Source organism: Carassius gibelio, chromosome B21 (assembly GCF_023724105.1).
Source record: "Carassius gibelio isolate Cgi1373 ecotype wild population from Czech Republic chromosome B21, carGib1.2-hapl.c, whole genome shotgun sequence".
Classification (NCBI taxonomy): domain Eukaryota; kingdom Metazoa; phylum Chordata; class Actinopteri; order Cypriniformes; family Cyprinidae; genus Carassius; species Carassius gibelio.
This window is the reverse complement of record NC_068416.1, coordinates 22,185,224-22,208,283: the sequence shown is the minus strand read 5'-3', so window position 1 is coordinate 22,208,283 and position 23,060 is coordinate 22,185,224. Positions and strand designations below refer to the sequence as shown.

Sequence of the window (23,060 nt, the reverse complement as noted above, 5' to 3'; positions counted from 1 at the left end):
ACAGATTGCAAGAAGGCAAGTACAATATCTCACACACATGCATGCATATACATGCATGTTGACGTATAAACACGTTTGACTCACAATTCTTAAAAAAATCTTGTGATTTTAAACAGTGGTTAAAAGGTGTGTCACGGATGAAGAAATAACCTCTAGGTGTGATCTAGTTGAGTCAGCACATAATGATGAATAATTCTTTATAATTTTTTTTTTTTTTTTTTTTTTTTTTTTTTTTACAAATCAGCTTTTCACACTTCCAGATAATCTAAATATTTCAAGGATTAATGACTTTGAAAGTGACTGAAGATACTCCTGATGTCCTGTGCAACAATTTGTCTATATTTAGTAGTTTGTTTTCAATGTGGTTTGTTGACTTAAGTTTGTCCAAGAGTCAGACATCTGAATTCTGTTTGCTGTCTGTCGCTTATTCAAGCATAAACGCCTCAAAAAGTTCCAAAAACAAGTTCTGTTCCAAAATCTAGTAAGCTGCCTTTTTGTCTACAGCTTGCTACACAAATAGTATCCTGATGTGACGCACACAGAGACTGAGTTTACAATCAGCATGCTGCATGTACAAAGAAATACAAAATTAGATTAGTTATGGAAATATTTGTATTTTATGTCTTTCAGTCATCATAAATGAACTTAGTTAGGGTTTGCTTTCTCCACAAATGGCAGTACATGTGCCGATGCTTTAGAATTTGGCGTAAAGTAGGTAGCTACATCTTTTTGGGGAGCACAGTGATGTCTAACACAATTATGATGCAATAAAATGTTGCCTAGGGAGGTAACTCACTAGGAACTGGAGTTTTAGTGAATGGTAAAAAAATAGAGCTCATGTTGCTCAAGTGTGCACAGCTCATGATTTATGACATCATGTTTGCACAATGATTAAGCGATTAACACACTAATGTTTTTGATTCAGTCTGTGATCATGCTCAGAACATGCGCGAATCTCCTTTATGGACTCAAGGGCACAGCCTACCAGGCCAAATGTTTAACTTCTAAAATAGAAAAAACAGCACAAACACTTGTTTGCATTAAAGATGAAGCTTTTGTGTTCTGTATTAAGTTGAAAGCTGAGAAATCTTATAGTCCATCTCGGAGACAACCTGCTGTACAAAAATACCCTGCCATGCTTTAAATACCCAATATTAACTGCTGAATCTACACAGCTAACATACAGAAATAGAAATAGTTGTGTGTGCTGTTGGAACTGCAGGCTGATGGAACATGTTCAGATCAATAGTGAGTCACTAACTGAGTGTACAAACCGCTGTAGATCAATACTCAATTAATGCTTTAAAAATACCCAAACACAGAGAGTGTTGAAACCGTATTTCTAATAAGATGTTCTCCATGTGGTTTGCGGAATGATTTTTGTCCAAGAGTTTAGTTTGATGTCACTTATTCAAGCTTAATGCATCAAAAAACAAGATAATTTGAGATTTAATTCATACCAACCATTAAATTGCAGATTTAAATAAATTAATAAAACTACAAATCAATCATTTTAAATGCTTCAAGTGAATTTAGGCATCACAACAATGTACAAAAATTTACTTTAAAGGGTTAGTTCATCCAAAAATTATGTCATTAATAACTCACCCTCATGTTGTTCCAAACCAGTAAGACCTCCGTTCATCTTCAGAACACAGTTTAAGATATTTTGGATTTAGTCCGAGAGCTTTCTGTCCCTCCATTGAAAACCTATGTACGGTATACGGTCCGTCTCCAGAAAGGTAATAAAAGATCATCAAAGTAGTCCATGTGACATCAGAGGTTCAGTTAGAATTTGTTGAAGCATCGAAAATACATTGATTCAAGCCTTCGGTTTACCTGCGCTCATAACACTAGCACAGAATCAATTCAGAATCAATCACCAAAAGAATCAGTTCGGTTCAGACGCTCTGTGTGTCAGTCTGCTTCACGCTGAATCACACATGCGCAGCATCATCAGCTCCTCGGTTCACGAATCGGAGGCGTCTGACAGAAACTGTTCTTGACTCGAGAGTCAATCTTTCTTTTGTTATCTGGCTCGGCTCGGTGTTCATCTTCAGTTCTCTCTTCACAGCAGTTCAAGTCAGTGAACTGTTTGAGTAAATGAATTATTCCGGGATATTGGTTTGTTTGAACTCAGAGGGAGTGTCAGCCACGTTAAAAAAATGTAACAGCTTAAGTCATTTGTGGATTAATGCATATTGGAGACACGAACTGTTTCAAACGATTCAGTTCGATTTAGTGAACACTGCAGTGTTGTGAACGTGCTCACAACAGACACAGAAGATAAGACAATGCTGGATAAAGTCCTAGTTTTTGTTATTTTTGGACCAAAATGTATTTTCGATCCTTCAACAAATTCTAACTGACCCTCTGATGTCACATGGACTACTTTGATGATGTTTTTCTTACCTTTCTGGACATGGACAGTATACCGTACACACAGCTTCAATGGAGGGACAGAAAGCTCTCGGACTAAATCTAAAATATCTTAAACTGTGTTCTCAAGATGAACAGAGGTCTTACAGGTTTGGAACAACATGAGGGTGAAACATAATTTACATTTTTGTGTGAACTAACCCTTTAAGATGGTGGCAAAGGTAATATAAATGTAAAAAACAACATACACAATCAAATATATGATTTCAACAAATGCACAACTAGTACTTAAAATTATTATTATCATCATTACTGCAAGCTATGAGACATTCAAAATAATTATCTACTTTTACTATAGTTTTACTATAGTTTATTTAAATCAGTTAATACGACAAAAGTTATAGTATGCACTATATATACACCTTTATAACTTTATGTCTCAATGGGATTTTGTGTTACATTAAAAAAAAAATCTGTATGTAAATTAACAATGCACATTCTCCAAAGTGAAAGTGATCAAGTGTCTTCCTTCGGGCAATTGACGACAGTAGCTGGCATGTTACACAGCTGGATAACAGCCCATTGAACAACATTGGCTAGCATCAGCCACATATCAGAGAGCTCTGCTCATGCTCAAAATGACACAGTGCCCCATGACATCTGCATAACACCAGTTTTAGGTTCCAGGAAGCAAACGGCTGATATTAGCATCAAGAATGACAGTAGGAAAATTAATCAAGCAACTACTTAATCAAATCATATAGAATTTTGAATTACTTTAAAGATGGAATCATCGCAAATTCTGCAATCTTCAAAACATACACCATGAAAATGTGTTTTTTTTTTTCACAGCACTGCCTTATAAGAACCATTTTGGGCTCCCCAAAGAACCTTTCAGTCATAATTTCTTAAATGTCTAGATTTTTAAGTCCAAGAACATTTTCAAGTCTTAAGAATCCTTATCCAATCCAATAGAATCCATTAGAACCATAGATGCAAATAGAGAACCTTTATTTTATTAGTCTACTGAATCACAGTGCTCTTCTACACACCTAGAAATGCTATCGACAAACAACTACGGTGTATTGCAACATCTAGATTTGTCATAGTATTGCCAGTAAAACAGAGACTGAAGTCCTTTAGTAGCTGCAGCTTTATTCAAGTGCTAAAAGTCCCTATAGTTCCACTTTTTGCAAAACATTTCCCAGCATTCCTCACACATTCCAGCACTCCTCCTCCCTCGGACGGTTGCTGTGGGACCAAAGCCAAGACCTCCTGACCAGCACAAACTCAGGCTCACATTTAAAAGCTCACAATCATATCCTCACACTGCCAAGTCAGTCACTGCACCTCAAACACAACCCTTAAACCCATGCGCACACACAATACTCTCTCAGACCTCGATTCGATTATATGCAGTAAGTGACACCTGTTGCTCGACAGTGACGTCCTGCAGGGCAGGTTGGTCCTGTGTGCCGCGGATCCAGCTCAAGATCTGGCCCATGTCTACCGGTGATGAGTGTGTGATGCCGTCTCTGTGGCTCTGCTGTGTCCGCTGTCTGAGCTACAACATGTTCCAGGGAGCAGGAGGAGGGGCAGGGGGAGTGGTTAGGGCAAATGGGCAGGGCTATGTCACTTACTGGAGGCGGAATCAAAAAAGGGAGGGAGGGAAGGAGGAATGGCTAAATAGGGAAGCACATGGAATTTATACCGCCCGACCGAGACGTCTGACACTTTTAAAGCAGGGATAGCCAGGGCCAATGTGAATGTTCACATGGTATGATCCAAAGGTAAACTTTTTATGGTTATTTTTATGGAGCATTTCAAAGATGTGCATACAGACACTAAAATTCTTTGAACCAACAGAACAAACTAATTGAAACAGAGGTGTGGTAACTTATAACTCATAAAAGCAAGGAGATATGTGACAAAAGTGACTGTAGTGAAAAAAAAAGTGAACTTCCTGTGCTTTATTAGTGCATCTGTTGCCAAGCGAGACTATGTTAAAGACATTGTCGACTCGACCCACAGAGAGAATTTCACATCATCTCATCATACACAACCTGTATGACTTACTTTCTTCTGTGAACAACAAAAGATATTTATTATAAAAGATAAGATATTTGAACACTGTTGGGAACCAAACTATTTTGGTTCCCATTAACTTCCATATATTTTTCAATACAATGGAAGCCATTGGGAATCGGAAGTGCTTAGCTACCAACATTCTTTAAAATATCTTCTTTTGTGTTGCACAGATAAAAATCAGACAGGTTTGGAAGGACATGAGGGAAAGTAAATGATTTTTATTTCAGGGTGAACTATGCCTATAAAGCAGGAGTCCCCAACCCTGGTCCTGGGGATCGACTGGGCCCCCCGGCTTTACAGTTTTAAAGCAGAAGAAATCTCTGAAAAACACTCATAATCAACATGTGTAACAAGCAGAAACTCGCATTTCAAGAGAAGGAAGCATTATATTTTTACACTGAGCATCTAGCAAGAGTTTCTCATGCATCAGTGCACCAAACAATGTTTTTAAATGCGCACAGCTGAAATCGGGGACTAACAAACATTTGTCTCAAATGCCTAATCATGATGCTCTGTATCCACCCCAAATGATGAGAACAAAGCATGCCAGTTCAGTGAGATTTGTTGGGTGTGAACATGCAGTTTTGCGTGTTAGACAACTAAAGACGAGCACTGCAGTCTTTTTTTAGGCCATGAGAAATCTGCTTACCTACTAACTCTACCTGAAGTAAATTCATTGGCTGAAAATAATTCAATAATCTTTCAGTAACTTGTGCAATCAAGTGTAAAGTCTTTTTAAATGCTACAAGTCTTAAAGTACATCATTGATTTTAAAATGTCTTAATGTAAAATGTGTTAATTTCAGATGATAAATTAAATTGCATTGACTAAAAACAACTTATTTTTTCAGTTTCCATCTGGATGGTTAACAGAGATCAGGCTGGAATAAAGCAAGGCTAGCTTTGCATGTTGCCTCAAGCAAAGAAACAATTTCCAGTCTTCTGTTTTCTGTGATTTATTATATTATATTATATTATATGATCTGGGAATAACATCAGAAATATGAAATCTCCTCTTCTGCAAATTAGCGTATTCACAATATAGCACAACCCATCCTACCTTCTGACTTAATTTTAGGAGATATCACACCTCTCAACTCTCAAAGTCACCACCTGACTGGAAATTCTGCCACATTCCTGGGGGCTTGATTTCGTCATATGAAGCCTTAATCAACAGCCGCACACTGAAACGCTTAACATCAATCCTCATGATGTTGATTGAGAAAGAAGCCCAGAGGAACCTGATATGACACAACATGGCTAATTATTTCCAGTGTGCTTAGAAATACACAAACACTGCAATTAGATAACACCAGACGGAGTCAAACAGAGGGCAAAATATACTAAAAGGTCCAATCTAAATTATGAGGTCAATTTATTCATCCATTTTCAAAATTCCTGAATGTATTTCAAAAATGTTATACAACTGTTTTCAACTGTATTAATAATAATAATGATAAATATAGCTGCAAGCAGCAATTACGGGGCCAAGCACTCCAACGGCAAATGTAGGAGCTAAGCATCGCATGAAGCATCACACCAAATTCATTAATGAGCAATAACAGCAATTTTGGAATTATTGTAATTGAAATGGCAAAAAAAAATCATAATACCACCTCTAGTAGCATGATTACTTGGCTTATCAAGCTTGACCAATAGGTGGCACTGTTATAAAATCAATTTGGTGTACTCTGTGTGACTTTTCAATGACACACACAAAGTTTGGTGTCAATATGCCAAAGCATTCCAGGGATACAGCCTCAAGTGTCATTTTCTCATTGTGCCTCAAATTCGTCGATGTGGTATGCAAAAACGGTTTTGTCTATCGACTCAAAATCCATAACTTTGAATCAGTATAGTCTGAAGATCATTTGATTCGAATTTGGTGAAAATCGGACATACGGTTGATGAGGAGTTCGACAAAGTAGGTTTTCAACATAAATCAAAATGGCGGACCGGAAGTTCAGCTTACCGTGGTATATTTGGTATCTATGTTATCGGCATAAGCCAGGGAATATTTTGAGCTCAGTTTCCTTCAAATAGGCTAATGCAATAAAAAGTTATTAGCATTTTAAAAAGTGTAATTACTCATGGTTAATGAATGGTTTATTACTCTTGACCAATAGGTGGCGCTGTTACCAAATTTATGTGGCATGGTCAGTGTGAGGTGGCGATGACACATACAAAGTTTGGTGCAAATATGTCAAAGTGTTGCAGAGATACAGCCTCAAATGCATTTTGGCACCCTTCCAGCAAATTCGTTGATGCGCTAAATGAGAACCGTTACGTATATCGACACAAAATCCATAACTTTTTGCCAGCATGGTCTGAAGATGATTCACGTCAAATTTGGTGAAAATTGGGCTAACGGTCTAGGAGGAGTTTGAAAAAGTAGGTTTTCAACATTAAGCAAAATGGCGGACAGGAAGTAAGGCCAATTTTCACATTATTGGTATCAATACTCTCGGCATGACCCACAGAATATAGCGAGACCATTTTAATTTTAATAGACTAATTTATTCAAAAGTTATTAGCGTTTATGTGATATTTCATTATAACTCTTGACCACAAGGTGGCGCTGCCACCAAACTTTTTGAGTACCTTCAGGGCATGGAGCCGAATATTTTTGTAATTATTTGCGAAACGATACGATGCTGCGTTGAAAAAATACAGCATTTTAAAACATAATTCAAAATGACCGACGCCTAAAATGGCTGACACGGGAAATTTGCATATCATACGACTCGACATGACTCACTGAATCTAAAGAGACCAGTTGTGTGATTTTTGGCCAAACCATTCAGAAGATATAAGCCAAAATGTGCATTTTTCATATCTCCTGACCACTAGGTGGCGCTGTGTCGAAACACTGCAGGTAGTCTCAGGTCATGCTTATTATAACACACACCAAGTTTGGTCTCAATATGCCAAACCGTTGCTGAGATATAGCCTCAAGTGCATTTTTGCGTGCTTTTCGTCAAATTTGTTTACGTGTCATTCGACAACGGTTGGACGAATCAACTTAAATTCCATAACTTTTTGCCAACATGGTCTGAAGATGATCTGAGCCAATTTTCGTGGCAATCGGACTAACCGTCTAGGACGAGTTCGAAAAAGTAGGTTTTTGGAAAAATTGAAAATAGCGAAAAAACTAAACCTTGCGATTTTTGAATTTTGGGGTTCATTCGACTTGGCATGAGCCAAGGATTCAGAGCAAAAAAGAATTTCCATTTTCTGGCTTACGGTTCAAAAGTTATTAGCATACAAACATTGAAAGTTTGGACAAGTGGTGGCGCTAGAGAGAAGGAGTTAGAGACTTCAAATTAGCTATAGTTAATGGTGGGATTGTCCTCTATCAGTGTGCCAAATTATACAACTTTCCCGCAATCGGTTCTATGGGCTGCCATAGACTTGCGGCGGAAGAAGAAGAAGAATAATAAATATAGCTGCAAGCAGCAATAACGGGGCCAAGCACTACAGAAGCAAGCTTCAGACGAATGGCAGGAATGAGTAATTAAAAGTGTTTTAAGATTATTTTAGGCAAAATGGCTTGAAAACAATAAACACAACAACTAGTAATAAGATTTATTGGCTTATCACGTGTAACCTATAGGTGGCACTGTTACCAAATTAGTTTGGAATGGTCAGTGTGAGGTGTCGATGACACATACAAAGTTTGGTGCAAATATGTCAAAGCTTTGCAGAGATATAGCCTCAAATGCATTTTGACACCCTTCCAGCAGGTTCATTGAAGCGCTAAATGAGAACCGTTTCGTATATCGACACGAAATCCATAACATTTTGCCAGCATGGTCTGAAGATGATACACGTCAAATTTGGTGAAAATCTGACAAAAGGTCTAGGAGGAGTTCGAAAAAGTAGGTTTTCAACATTAATCAAAATGGCGGATAGGAAGTTCAGCCAAATAAGGAAAACTTTGCTGTTTCAAAATATTTTGAGTACCTTCAGGGGATGGTGTTGTTGGCACATTCTGAGTTTCGTAATATTACACTAATGCATTTGTTTAGTATAGCATTCTATTTCAGAAAACTGCATTGAAGTCAATGGGAATTTCATGTTGTGTTCTATTATAGCGCCACCAAGAGGCTCAGTCCAACCATTTGTTTTATGTGTCATCAGAGTGAGCCCATACATATGTGTGTCAATTTTGGTGAAAATATCTCAATTCACTTCAGAGTTATAGACATTTAAATGAAAAAACATGTAAAAAATGACTGACTCTTGACTTTGATTGAATTGTACTACCCCTTACTATCAATATTTTTGCATTTGGGCATTGGCGTATAGCTATCGACCTATGTTTCCGAACTTCTGACGGTGGTTTCGTCTTGATCAAACAAGCGGTTTCAAAGATATAGCCAAATGTTTTTTAAGCGCTAAATCACAACGCTACACAAACCGTAAAGCGAAACCTAGCATGTTTGGTATTGTAGGACTCTGTAAGGTTTCAGGAGTCCAATTTGATGAGTCTGGTGAAAATACGTCGACCACACCCAAAGTTATAAGCATTTTAAAAAAGAAGATCACCACTAGGTGGCGCTGTTTCGAAACTTTTCACGCTCCTTCAGGACATTGTGCTGATGACCCATACCAAGTTTCGTAACAATCCGTTGATGCGTTCTTAAAATACAGCATTTTAGCACAAAATTCAAAATGGCCGACAGTCAAAATGGCCGAAATGGTAAAATTGGATATCAGTCAACTCGGCATGTTGCCCTGAATCTAACAAGACCAATATTATGATTTTTGGACAAACTATTCAGAAGTTATAAGCAAAAATAGCAGTTTTTCATATCTCCGGACCAGTAGGTGGCGCTGCGCCGAAACGCATCATGTAGCCTCAGGTCATGCTTGTTATGACATGTACCAAGTTTGGTCTGAATAGGATAAGTCGTTGCAGAGATACAGCCATACGACTGTTTTTGTAAGCGTTACGTAAAATTTGTTTGAGCGTTTATCGGAAACGGTTTGACGAATCAATTTGATTTGCATAACTTTTGGTCAGCACTCCCTGAAGATGAGCTGGTTCAATTTTCGTGTGAATCGGACAAACCGTCTAGGACGAGTTCGAAAAAGTAGGTTTTTCAAAAAATTCAAAATGGCGGCCACATTTATGTGACGGAAAATGACTTGCTAGGGTGCAATCGAATCGGCATGAGCTCAGAAATCAGATGAAAAAAGAATTTTGATAATTGGCCTCACGGTCAAAAAGTTATTAACAAAATTAAAGTGAAATTTTGGACAGTTGGTGGCGCTAGAGGGAATGTCTTAGACACACCAAAATTGGTGTACTTAATGTGGGCACTGTCCTCTATAAGAATGTCAAACCATTACAACTTTCCCGCATTCGGTTCTATGGGCTGCCATAGACCCCCAGTCGGAAGAATAATAATAATAAATATAGCTGCAAGCAGCAATTACGGGGCCAAGCACTCCAACGACAAATGTAGTAGCTAAGCATTGCATAAAGCATCACACCAAATACATTAATGAGCAATAACAGCAATTTTGGAATTATTGTATTTGAAATGGCAAAAAAAAAAAAAACACCAATACCACCTCTAGTAGCATGATTACTTGGTTTATCAAGCTTGACCAATAGGTGACACTGTTATAAAATCAATTTGGTGTACTCTGTGTGACTTTTCAATGACACACACAAAGTTTGGTGTCAATATGCCAAAGCATTCCAGGGATACAGCCTCAAGTGTCATTTTCTCATTGTGCCTCAAATTCGTCGATGTGGTATGCGAAAACGGTTTTGTCTATCGACTCAAAATCCATAACTTTGAATCAGTATAGCCTGAAGATCATTTGATTCGAATTTGGTGAAAATCGGACATACGGTTGATGAGGAGTTCGAAAAAGTATGTTTTCAACATAAATCAAAATGGCGGACCGGAAGTTCAGCTTACTGTGGTATATTTGGTATCTATGTTATCGGCATAAGCCAGGGAATATTTTGAGCCCAGTTTCCTTCAAATAGGCTAATGCATTAAAAAGTTATTAGCATTTTAAAAAGTGTAATTACTCATGGTTAATGAATGGTTTATTACTCTTGACCAATAGGTGGCGCTGTTACCAAATTTATGTGGCATGGTCAGTGTGAGGTGGCGATGACACATACAAAGTTTGGTGCAAATATGTCAAAGTGTTGCAGAGATACAGCCTCAAATGCATTTTGGCACCCTTCCAGCAAATTCGTTGATGCGCTAAATGAGAACCGTTACGTATATCGACACAAAATCCATAACTTTTTGCCAGCATGTTCTGAAGATGATGCACGTTAAATTTGGTGAAAATTGGGCTAACGGTCTAGGAGGAGTTCGAAAAAGTAGGTTTTCAACATTAAGCAAAATGGCGGACAGGAAGTAAGGCCAATTTTCACATTATTGGTATCAATACTCTCGGCATGACCCACAGAATATAGCGAGACCATTTTAATTTAAATAGACTAATTTATTCAAAAGTTATTAGCATTTATGTGATATTTCATTATAACTATTGGCCACAAGGTGGCGCTGCCACCAAACTTTTTGAGTACCTTCAGGGCATGGAGCCAAATATTTTTGTAATTATTTGCGAAACGATACGATGCTGCGTTCAAAAAATACAGCATTTTAAATCATAATTCAAAATGGCCGACGCCTAAAATGGCCGACACAGGAAAATTGGATATCATTTGACTCGACATGACTCACTGAATCTAAAGAGACCAGTTGTGTGATTTTTGGCCAAACCATTCAGTAGTTATAAGCCAAAATATGCATTTTTCATATCTCCTGACCACTAGGTGGCGCTGTGTCGAAACACTGCAGGTAGTCTCAGTTCATGCTTGTTATAACACACGCCAAGTTTGGTCTCAATATGACAAACCGTTGCCGGGATATAGCCTCACGTGCATGTTTGCGTGCTTTTCGTCAAATTTGTTTACGTGTCATTCGACAACAGTTGGACGAATCAACTTGAATTCCATAACTTTTTGCCAGCATGGTCTGAAGATGATCTGAGCCAATTTTCGTGGCAATCGGACTAACCGTCTAGGACGAGTTTGAAAAAGTAGGTTTTTCGAATAATTGAAAATAGCGAAAAAACTAAACCTTGCGATTTTTGAATTTTGGGGTTCATTCGACTTGGCATGAGCCAAGGATTCAGAGGAAAAAAGAATTTCCATTTCCTGGCTTACGGTTCAAAAGTTATTAGCATACAAACATTGAAAGTTTGGACAAGTGGTGGCGCTAGAGAGTAGGAGATAGAGACTTCAAATTTGCTATAGTTAATGTTGGGACTGTCCTCTATCAGTGTGCCAAATTATACAACTTTCCCGCAATCGGTTCTATGGGCTGCCATAGACTTGCGGCGGAAGAAGAAGAATAATAATAACGCCAACGATTACAATAGGTGCCTACGCACCTTCGGTGCTTGGCCCCTAATAACGCCAACAAACACAATAGGTGCCTTCGCACCTTCGGTGCTTGGCCCCTAATAATAATAACGCCAACGAAAACAATAGGTGCCTACGCACCTTCGGTGCTTGGCCCCTAATAATAATAACGCCAACGAAAACAATAGGTGCCTACGCACCTTCGGTGCTTGGCCCCTAATAACGCCAACAAACACAATAGGTGCCTTCGCACCTTCGGTGCTTGGCCCCTAAATATAGCTGCAAGCAGCAATTACGGGGCCAAGCACTCCAACGGCAAATGTAGGAGCTAAGCATGGCATGGAGCATCACACCAAATGCATTAATGAGCAATAACAGCAATTTTAGGATGATTGTAATTGAAATGGCTAAAAAAATCATAAATACAACCTCTAGTAGCATGATTTACTGGCTTGTCAAAATTGACCAATAGGTGGTGCTGTTATCAAGTCAATTTGGTGTACTCTGTGTGACTTTTCAATGACACAAACAAAGTTTGGTGTCAATATGCCAAAGCATTGCAGAGATACAGCCTCAAGTGTCATTTTGGCATTGTGCCTCAAATTCGTCGCTGTGGTATGCGAAAACGGTTTTGTCTATCGATACAAAATCCATAACATTTTGTCAGTACAGTCTACAGATCATCTGAGTCAATTTTGGTGAAAATCGGACTAACGGTTGATGAGGAGTTCGAAAAAGTAGGTTTTCAACATAAATCAAAATGGCGGACAGGAAGTTCGGCTTACTCTGGCATATATGGTATCTATGTTGTCGGCATAAGCCAGGGAATATTTTGAGGCCAGTTTCATTACAATAGGCTAATGCATTAAAAAGTTACTAGCATTTTTATAAGTGTAATTATTCATAGTTAATGAATGGTTCATTACTCTTGACCAATAGGTGGCGCTGTTACCAAATTTATGTGGCATGGTCAGTGTCAGGTGGCGATGACACATACAAAGTTTGGTGCAAAAATGTCAAAGCGTTGCAGAGATACAGCCTCAAATGCATTTTGGCACCCTTCCAGCAAATTCGTTGATGCGCTAAATCAGAACCCTTTTGTATATCGACACGAAATCCATAACTTTTTGCCAGCATGGTCTGAAGATGATTCACGTCAAATTTGGTGAAAATCGGACTAACGGTCTAGGAGGAGTTCGAAAAAGTAGGTTTTCAACATTAATCAAAATGGCGGACAGGAAGTATGGCCAATTTTGGCATAATTGGTATCTATGTTCTCGGCATGACCCAAAGAATACGGGGAGACCATTTGCATTTCAATTGTCTAATTTACTCAAAAGTTCTTAGCATTTTTGTGATAATTCATTATAACTCTTGACCACAAGGTGGCGCTGCCACCAAGCTTTTTGAGTACATTCAGGGCATGGAGCCGAATATTTTTGTAATTATTTGCGAAACGATACGATGCTGCGTTGAAAAAATACAGCATTTTAAAACATAATTCAAAATGGCCGACGCCTAAAATGGCTGACACGGGAAATTTGCATATCATACGACTCGACATGACTCACTGAATCTAAAGAGACCAGTTGTGTGATTTTTGGCCAAACCATTCAGAAGATATAAGCCAAAATATGCATTTTTCATATCTCCTGACCACTAGGTGGCGCTGTGTCGAAACACTGCAGGTAGTCTCAGGTCATGCTTATTATAACACACACCAAGTTTGGTCTCAATATGCCAAACCGTTGCTGAGATATAGCCTCAAGTGCATTTTTGCGTGCTTTTCGTCAAATTTGTTTACGTGTCATTCGACAATGGTTGGACGAATCAACTTGAATTCCATAACTTTTTGCCAGCATGGTCTGAAGATGATCTGAGCCAATTTTCGTGGCAATCGGACTAACCGTCTAGCACGAGTTCGAAAAAGTAGGTTTTTCGAAAAATTGAAAATAGCGAAAAAACTAAACATTGCGATTTTTGAATTTTGGGGTTCATTCGACTTGGCATGAGCCAAGGATTCAGAGGAAAAAAGAATTTCCATTTTCTGGCTTACGGTTCAAAAGTTATTAGCATACAAACATTGAAAGTTTGGACAAGTGGTGGCGCTAGAGAGTAGGAGTTAGAGACTTCAAATTAGCTATAGTTAATGTTGGGACTGTCCTCTATCAGTGTGCCAAATTATACAACTTTCCCGCAATCGGTTCTATGGGCTGCCATAGACTTGCGGCGGAAGAAGAAGAAGAAGAAGAAGAAGAAGCAGAATAATAATAACGCCAACGATTACAATAGGTGCCTACGCACCTTCGGTGCTTGGCCCCTAATAATAATAATAATAAGAACGCCAACAAAAACAAGAGGGTCCTACGCACCTTCGGTGCTTGGCCCCTAATAAATGTTTCTTGAGCACCAAATCAGCATATTATAATGATTTCTGAAAGATCATTTGACACTGGAGTAATGCAAATGCAAATTTTGCTTGAACATCACACAAAAAAAAAAAAAAGACATTTAAAATGTATTCAAACAGAAAGCAACAACTAAAAGCAATGATTTCCACAATTGAGCAATTCAACACATAAAGAACAAGTGATGCTTGACCTCTCGCAAAAGAACATCCTGTGTTTGTGCACACACATGTGCAGTGCACACACACATACAAGCATAATATACTGAAACAAAAGGTTCGACACACCCATATAACTTCCTGTAACTATCAGAAGCACTTGGACTCTTGTAATGTGAACATTAACTGACATGAACACCTGAATGCAGAAGACTACTAATTATTAATGGTTTAAGCTGTTAAAAAATAAAGTCTCTGATTCACAGACGTGTAAATGCATGAGATAATCTGCCATGCATGATCACAGACACACCTGAGTGTTTCATCTGCGAGCTCACGGAGCAAGTCAAACCAGCGGTGTTATCTTTAGAAAAACATTTTAGTTATGTTCAAGCTTTTTTCTATCCTCCTAAAACTTTTCTATGTTTATAATATACTAGCTAACATTATACTATTGAGTTTAGCAGCCCCTGGTATTGCCAGACTGGTTCCCGGTGTTTGTCAATGTAACTAGAGCACATGATGAAGTGGAGTTTCAGGATATATATATAGCAACAAAATGTCCCTGAGAACATTTCATGACACAGTCACAGGACACTGAAACGTTGCAGCCACACCAGGGGCCTTCTAGCAAACAAGTGCATTCTTAGCTATACAAAATCAATATATTTCATGCACTGCACATTCATAAATGCATTTCACCATGTTCTCCGTGGGAATGGCTCTCTAAAGTAGGCCTAGATGGAGAATTGTGTCATAAAGGAATGCTGCTTTACATTTTCTGGGCTGGGTGTGCAAACATGGCAGAGTTGGGTGATAAAACACTTTGAAGAATTACAGTTCATATCTGTGACAGTAGACAGATTGGGGGCAATAATTCAGTTTAACTCAAGGTCAGTGACTGGCAAGGGCTTTTCATTGTCCACAAGAGGGTGTTAATTCTCCATGAGAAGCCAAAAGCATGACAAGTATATTCTTGAAGAATGGATCATGGAAGTTTTATGCAGGCATTACACATACTGTTTTAGCAAATTGAATGTATTTCTATTAATTTTTCAGTCATTCATGGTTAACCGTATTCCAAACTGTGTTATTGTTATTAAAAAATAATGATTTCCACAGATATGACATTCACAAAGCTCAATTACAAGCTAATTATTTTGCAGATAATGATACCTATCAACAACAACAAAACATTCCTATAGAAATGAACCTGATTTTGTTAATGTGCATGACTTTTCATGCCTGGAAAGCACACTTTTAAAAAATATAATATTTCCAGGTTTTCTATGTCTGTGGGAACCCTCAGAAATAAAAATGTACAAAGAAAAAAGGTAAAGATAATATTATGAACCCTTTTTTTGTACTAATATGTAGCATTTAAAGGGTGCAGAGATGTACCTTTTGACAGCTTTGTACCCGGTTTGCTCTTATAGTGTACCATATTTGAATTCTGTTCTTTTTTATATTTTCATAAGAAACTATAAAATATATCTTACCTGGAACCTTGAAGTCTGAGGAACATTGGCTTTTTGTAATGAAGTGTCACCTCTCTACAAACAAATTAAGACAAACAAAGAAAAGCGACTTAGCACCCTGTCAAACTTTACAATAACCTGAGGGTTCGACATGCTACGCCCAAAATGATGATTTAACAGTCTATCTGAGGAATATGGCATTACAAATCTGAGTAAAAAGCATTAACACAATCCTAGAAAAAAAACACACACAATTTGTGTCATTTATTCCTATCTTACTAAACTCCATTTCAGTAATTTCTCGTTGACTTTTAGGTTGACACTTGATGTTACACAGCACATAAGACATATGACATTCTTTGAATTCTCTGAACTTCTTTCACAATTGCAAAGCGACTCCAGTATCTGGAATAACACTTGAGGTAACTTTCGATCCATGCAAACGCATTAAAACCAAATTCAACTATACTAAAAAAAAATGTGTTGTTGTTATAACTGAACCTGTGTGTAGGCTACAAGTAGCCTACATTGATCAACATAATCCTGAAGTGTTTACATTTGTCAACCCTTTAAAGAACACTCATTTGAGCTCTTGTTTTACATTGGAAGTTAGTATAGTTTTCGGTGCAGTTCAAATCATGTCACGGCTCTACTTACGGTGCTCGACCAATACGCTGCGTACGCCATGGCGGAGGACGAATCGTTTGAAGGGTAGAAAGTTTGGACGACTAACTTCCTCGAGTCACGTTCGCCAGCTTCTTTCATTCAAGTGAGGTGCGCTGCTGTCTCGTTCACAGATAAAGCCACTCCCGTGAGCGTGGGTACCAGAACACCATGATAATTGCAGCAAACAAATGTTTGGGGCGGTTTATCCGGGTTTCAAGACTTCTGCATGTCGATGCAATGTGAAAGTTGCTGCTAGATTTGCATTGCGCATTATAAAAATATGCAGAAAGGCTGAGTCCTTGTTTTATTACACAAGCATTCCTTAGTAGTGATTGCCCAACACTGTGGTTAAAAGATATTTCTGTTTCACAGGTACTTCAATTGCAACGAAAACATACTCCGAGACTTTTAACGCTTATTTGTAGTGGCGTGTCTTAAAGCTTCGTGTGAATCTAAGTTTACACGTAGCCTATTCATGCGACTCTATTTGACCATGCAATGTTTCAATGTTAACAGCAGACCTTTATTTTACCCTTAAATGAACATTTACAATGGAACAAGACCATACTGTATTTTGAGTCAGATATGTTGAATAAATGAGACATGTTGAATAAATTGAGAATAGATAGCTACGGAGCATAGGCGGAAATCTCGGGGGAAATCCCAACTGTGGGTTGTCCTCCCTAAAAATATGATTAAAAAATAACAATGATTTATAGTTAAAATAATTGTGTAAGCAGTAGGCTAAAGCAAAACAAACTATACAAAAATGCGTTTTAAGTTTAGAAACATTGATTCTTCCTCCCTTGCCTTTGTATTTTACATCACCAACACACACAAACAAGACAAATCCTGTGAGAGAGTCAATAGTTGTGGAACTCCAGAAAGTAAGGAAGTCAAGGCTATTTCAGTCACTTGTCAATGTATTTTCCCGGGGAATAAATTACACGTTATTGGGGTCGCTTCAACTCGCCTGGGTAGTAGTAAGGCTTTCCTTGCATACTGCATATACCTATCCTTAAAAGTACAATTACAACATCAAGTAGCATACAAGTACAAAATCGTAGCAACGAATTAATAATTCGTTTCCGCGATTTAACTGCGTACTAAGTACATCGTGAAAAGAAATTTGTGGCCACGATATCTTTTATTCTTTACCCACAGCCCCATGTCATGTCAAATCGTGCTTAATTTTGCAATTAAGTAACGTTAACTGTTACAAACAATTCACGTGTTTAGATTCAATTAAAAAAGAACCTGTTCATAAGAGTCGTTCATTCTGAAATAGGACCATACACTGGTCTCGCGCGCGGGCTTGATTCACTGAAAAAAAAAGAAAAGAAAAACGACTCATATGAATCATTCGTTTGGGAATCAAATTTCACTGGTTGCGCTGTATGATCTGATTTGCCAAAGAGAACCGGCTCCTAAGAGTCCTTCGAGAATCATTCTTTACTCGTAGCGCTAATTGCTTTGATTCACTCAAAATAACTGAATCACAAGAGTCGTTCAGGAATCGAACTTTGCTGATTGCTGTAGATTTAGTAAGACTGTTCAAATAAAATTTCAGGAAACAATGTCAAAATTCTCATGTAAGTTACTCAAAGTTCAATATTGTTGGTGAATGCGCCCTCTGTAAAAAGGAATCAATTCAGAATAATAAGAGTTCCCAACCTTAAACGCTATGTTAACCCTTTACAGTGTTGTACAGAGTATAGCTACTAAAGGTTAGTGCAAATTGCATGTGGTAAAACATACCTTCTTCTTGTTTTTCTTACGACCATGACATCTGTTTTTGTGCGGCATGTCTGAGGAACCAGAGGTGGGCTTGTGGCACAGTGTTTGCTCCAACTGCGAACTGTGAAATATCAATCAGTGCCAGCCAGAGGCTTTGAGGAGGAGGTCTGAGGTAAATCAAACCGTGTGTGTAACTTGCATAGTGTCGGTGTGATTTGCGTTTGTTTCGAGGCTGTTTGTGTGGCTACTGTGTGTGCATACACGTTCTTTGTTCAAACAGTGTCTAACTTTCTTGAACGTACACATCTAGATGTTTCTATTATTTGTATTTATCTTTGCAATGTGTTGCATATGCACTTTCTGATTAAGCAAACACCCCCTCACCCCTTGAACGCTTCCTTTTTTTCTCCTCCCTATCTTAAAGGAATAGTTCATCATTCACGCTGTAATATTACTAGGCTTGAGTCGTGGCCTGCAGTCCGTGGGCCACGCCTTTGTACCGTTCACGATTAACCCCGCCTTAAAACGTAAACATAAAAAACTTTTACCCCCGAAAAGCGATTTTATATCTTACAACTACGACCTTCGATGCAACAGTCTAACAGCATAAAGTGCTACCTATGATTATTTCACATAGAAGAAGGACACACGTATTGAATCGCATCTGCATTGAGTGGTTTGTTATCACATGGCTAGTCTTTTTTTTAGCCCAAAGAGCGTATATTTAGAAAGATGTTAATACATTCTCAAATGTTAACAACTTTTTTTTTTTTTTTTTTTTTTTTTTTTTTTTTTTTTACAGAGGATGATTCTATATTATATAATTAATGTTACTGGAAGTAGTTTCATATTTTTTTGTAAAAAAAAAAAAAAAAAAAAAAGTAGCTTGTTTTTCTTGCAATCATTAAATATATATACATTTAAAATGTTATATATAAACTTAACATTTATGCACAGGCCATTTATGAATTTTGTTGATAGTGATTTAATTTGATTGTTAATAACCAGCATGTCTTTACAGTAACTTTACAGTAACTTTTATAATACTAATAAACCAACATCTCTGGTTATTTCAGGGTTTTGATCTATCAACTGAAAGAACAGAATCTTGTTTATTATATTATAATGGATGATTAATATTACATTTAAACTTTGATTATAGCCTAGCATATTAATGAACCACTGCATTTTGTGTTACTCCATAATGATGTTTTATTTGAGGGCATTTGTAGTGTAGGTATAGGGCCCTCATAACCTCAAGCCAAGGGGCCCAACCCTGAATATTACTCATTGTCTTACGTGGGAAAAAAATGAGAAATTCTGAAGAAATACGGTTAACTCCGTGTGTTTAAAATTAATGGGAACTTAGGCTTTAAATTTTGAAAAAGGATGCAAACATTATCTCTATTTTCTGAAACTATGTAACAGTAGCTCAAATGAGTTTGGAATGACATGAGTGTGAAATTGGACTGTTTTCTCTGTGTCTCTCTCTTTTTGGTTATTGTTTTCCTCAGACACACATGCACAAGAAAAAAGAGAAACCCAGCCATTATCCCCTCCTGTGTGAAACAGGCTCTGAGTTCTTCAACCGAAGCAACAGATTTTGCAGGAAATACTCTTCAAAGATTTCCTGCCAGCATTCTTCAGCTCAAGCTGGAGATATTATTATATGCCTGGATCTCACTCAGAGAAAGCTGCTGGTGAGTCACACAGGTGGGACACAAGTTTTCTCTTGTTCTTCACTTAAAATGATTTCCCCTGCAGTTCACTTCCTGCGACAGGATGATTGATTCATGCTGCTTTTTAATCTTCTTTGCCTGTAGGTTTAAACCTAATATATACTTCAGATTTGATGGTGTAGAAAAGGATTGTTGCTCAAATCTGTATGCCAGTTAACTGCGTAGTGAATATAATTCAATAAACGGAAGATAACAGAAATAAATATCTCTTCTTAATTATGAGTTAAATGTAATATCAGTGGTTTGTTTGTTAGGGTAAATCATTGACAATCATTGAAATTCTCATTAATTAATAGGATTTTTCCAAATGCAGGCAACTGTTGCATTTTTGTTCCATACTACCCTCTATTGGCAGATTTTTTTTAAACTGACCCTATTAAAAATAACTGCTATTAGTATGCTGGTTTATTTTATTGATTTATTTTTATTTGTTTGCAATACCCCACTATGGCGACCATAATGTCCATAACAATACAGGCTAGTTGCTGCAATTATCGTTACCACATTTATTTATTTATGTATAATTTATGTATTTTTCAGGGATGACAAAAAGTTACCACAGTTTTATCATAACTGTAATAAAAAAAGGTGTTTAATTGTCTGAGAATATGGGTAGAGAAACATGTCCGCCATAATTAAATGCATTCTGTGCTGGTGATTTTAAGCCACATAACAAACAACACATAGCCATCAAATTCCAGCAGGGGGCGAGGTTAACCTATTTCTCAATTCGTTTTCTACATCAGAAATTGATGTAATAAATTAGATACCATGGTCATTTACTGTTTATATTTTTTCATTGTATTTGTCAAAAACCAAAATAATAATATAAGAATAAAATCAAATCTGATCCAAAATAAATCTGAATATAAATTGTATCCTATATATATATATATTATGCCTGATTAAGAATATTTGAATAACAAAATAGTCCCAATAATTGTGCACACAAAGTCTATAATGAGAGCATTAAACCATGTGTCTAATGATTTAATATTGTGTGCATGTGTCCAAGTAATGGCCAATTGTGCCACCTTTTTATTTACATCATCGCTATTGGTTTTCATTTCCCAGCAATCTATAATGTAATCAGTAACGGCAGCAGCCAGGAAGGCAGTGTGACTCATTCTTCACAGTACACCCAGAGGAGAAGTGAAGCCACATCCACACTCAAACCTGCCATACCTGTAACATCCTGAGTGGATCCCTCATGTTTGCAGGAACCTCTAAACGCTTGATAAATTACAGACACCCTGTGACAGTGATAACATTCACAAAGGCACTAGCGACCGAGGCTTTTCTGTCCGTTTATCTGTGTGGGGATGAAGCTCGTCTGCCTCAGATAAGACAAAAGGGACACAATCATTTAAAGGAGGCCACTTGCTTGACTCTTTTTAATTCATTCAGTTCTCAAGGCTCCACTGTAGTATCTATTGACCTGTAGTTCATGAAATCAACTGTTTGTTTTGTGTCCACGCCAGTGGCTGGGAGTATTGATTTACTAAAACCAATTAAATGAACAAGTCTTTCATTCTACAGAGGCTTACCAGAAACTATTATGTGACTTACATGTACTTGTCTTCACAACCAATGAAATCCTATTTAATTTATCGAAATGACAATCAATGTTGAGCTAATTTATCTGACATGAGTTGTTTTATGTCAAATTGAGTGACACATTTGGATTTTTATTGTTAAACCTTAAAAATTATATATTCATTTTAAAACAGCTATTACTTAAACTGAAAAAAATTTTTTTTTAAAGAACTTGTGTTGTATGTTAAGATGATATAGGTTTTAATTAAGGCCTACTGTTTATGTAATATATGAATTACTGAAAAAAAAACTAAGCTAAAGAATCTAAGCAAAAAAAAAAATTATGAAATGTATACAAATAAAACGGAACAAGGCAAATATGTAAACTAGAACTAAGACAATAATAGAAAATTTTAAATTGTAATAAATATTAAAATAGTACATACATTATACTATAATAACTCTGCAAATTCATTGCGGTATGGAAATCTGAAATTGGTGACATTTAAATGAACAATTTAGAATTTACAATTGCAGGATATTTTTTTTTCTTTTTTGTTTTACAGTGTAGGGAATTTTCCTGGTATTTTTTTAGGCAATTGCCCTGAAGTGTAATGGACATTAAATAATTAATGCCGTGTTTTAGGGGATTGTATTTAGGGCTCATTGGATGCGGCAAAAGAAACAGTGGTTGTCAGGAAGAGCTCAAATGATCTTACTATTAAGATTCATCATTGTGGTGCAAGTGAGTCTATGGGGGTAGCAGGAAAAACAGGAATAACTCCTGAAACTTTACCATCATTTGAATCTGCTTCCTGACTTTGTTTTTCTGTGCACTCTTAAAAATAAAGCTTCTTAAAAGGTTTTTCACAGAGATGCCATAGAACAACCAATTTTGGTTCCACAAAGAACCATTTGGTCAAAAGGTTCTTTAAAGAACCATCTCTTTCTTTAGCAACAAAAAAAACATTTGTGAAACAGAAAGGTTCTTCACATGTTAAAGGTTCTTAATGGAACCATTTAGAAAAAAAAGGTTATTTTATGGCATTGTGAAGCACTTTAATTAGGAATGTAGAATATTGACGGGGTCTCTGTCATTACAGCATACTGCAAATATAATGTTCAAATTTGCCAAAATACATTTCCAAAATAAAAGGAAGACATAATATTTTCCAAAATAAAAGGAAGACATAAAATGTTTTTTTCCTACCTAAAAGAAATCCAGATGACAAAAGTTTAAGGTCAAACTAAAGAAAGTTTTTTTTTTGTGTTTAAGGTTTGATTGACTTTACGGTAAAACCCAACAAAGCTACAAAGAATTTATATAACTGAAAATATGTTTGCACTATCATTTACAAAATAGGTTACTGCAGAGTTTATTTTATGTTTTTTTTTTTCATCTTTTATTCTGTCATGCTCACGGGAAGGGTGTCACTTTCCTTTCTCCTTGTTTTGAAAGGTCATGCA

At 37.1% G+C, this 23,060-nt stretch overlaps 1 protein-coding gene across 25 annotated transcripts in view; it reads right to left on the bottom strand.

The window, feature by feature from the left end:
* Nucleotides 1-18,768, bottom strand: part of cast (calpastatin) — a 39,412-nt gene extending 20,644 nt beyond the window's left edge. For 8 of the 25 annotated variants that reach the window (XM_052587810.1, XM_052587811.1, XM_052587814.1 and 5 more), the window contains exons 1-3: nt 18,703-18,768; nt 18,340-18,432; nt 15,937-15,990 (exon numbers count right to left, since the gene is read on the bottom strand). In XM_052587810.1, coding sequence (XP_052443770.1) covers nt 15,937-15,990; nt 18,340-18,432; nt 18,703-18,756 — 201 coding nt within the window. In that variant the 5' untranslated portion in view covers nt 18,757-18,768. Of the gene's footprint in view, nt 1-3,778; nt 3,975-15,936; nt 15,991-16,572; nt 16,775-18,339; nt 18,656-18,702 lie in introns of those variants that run through there. The other 17 variants (XM_052587818.1, XM_052587820.1, XM_052587824.1 and 14 more) reach the window with 10 other exon arrangements.
* Nucleotides 18,769-23,060: the final 4,292 nt, after the last annotated feature.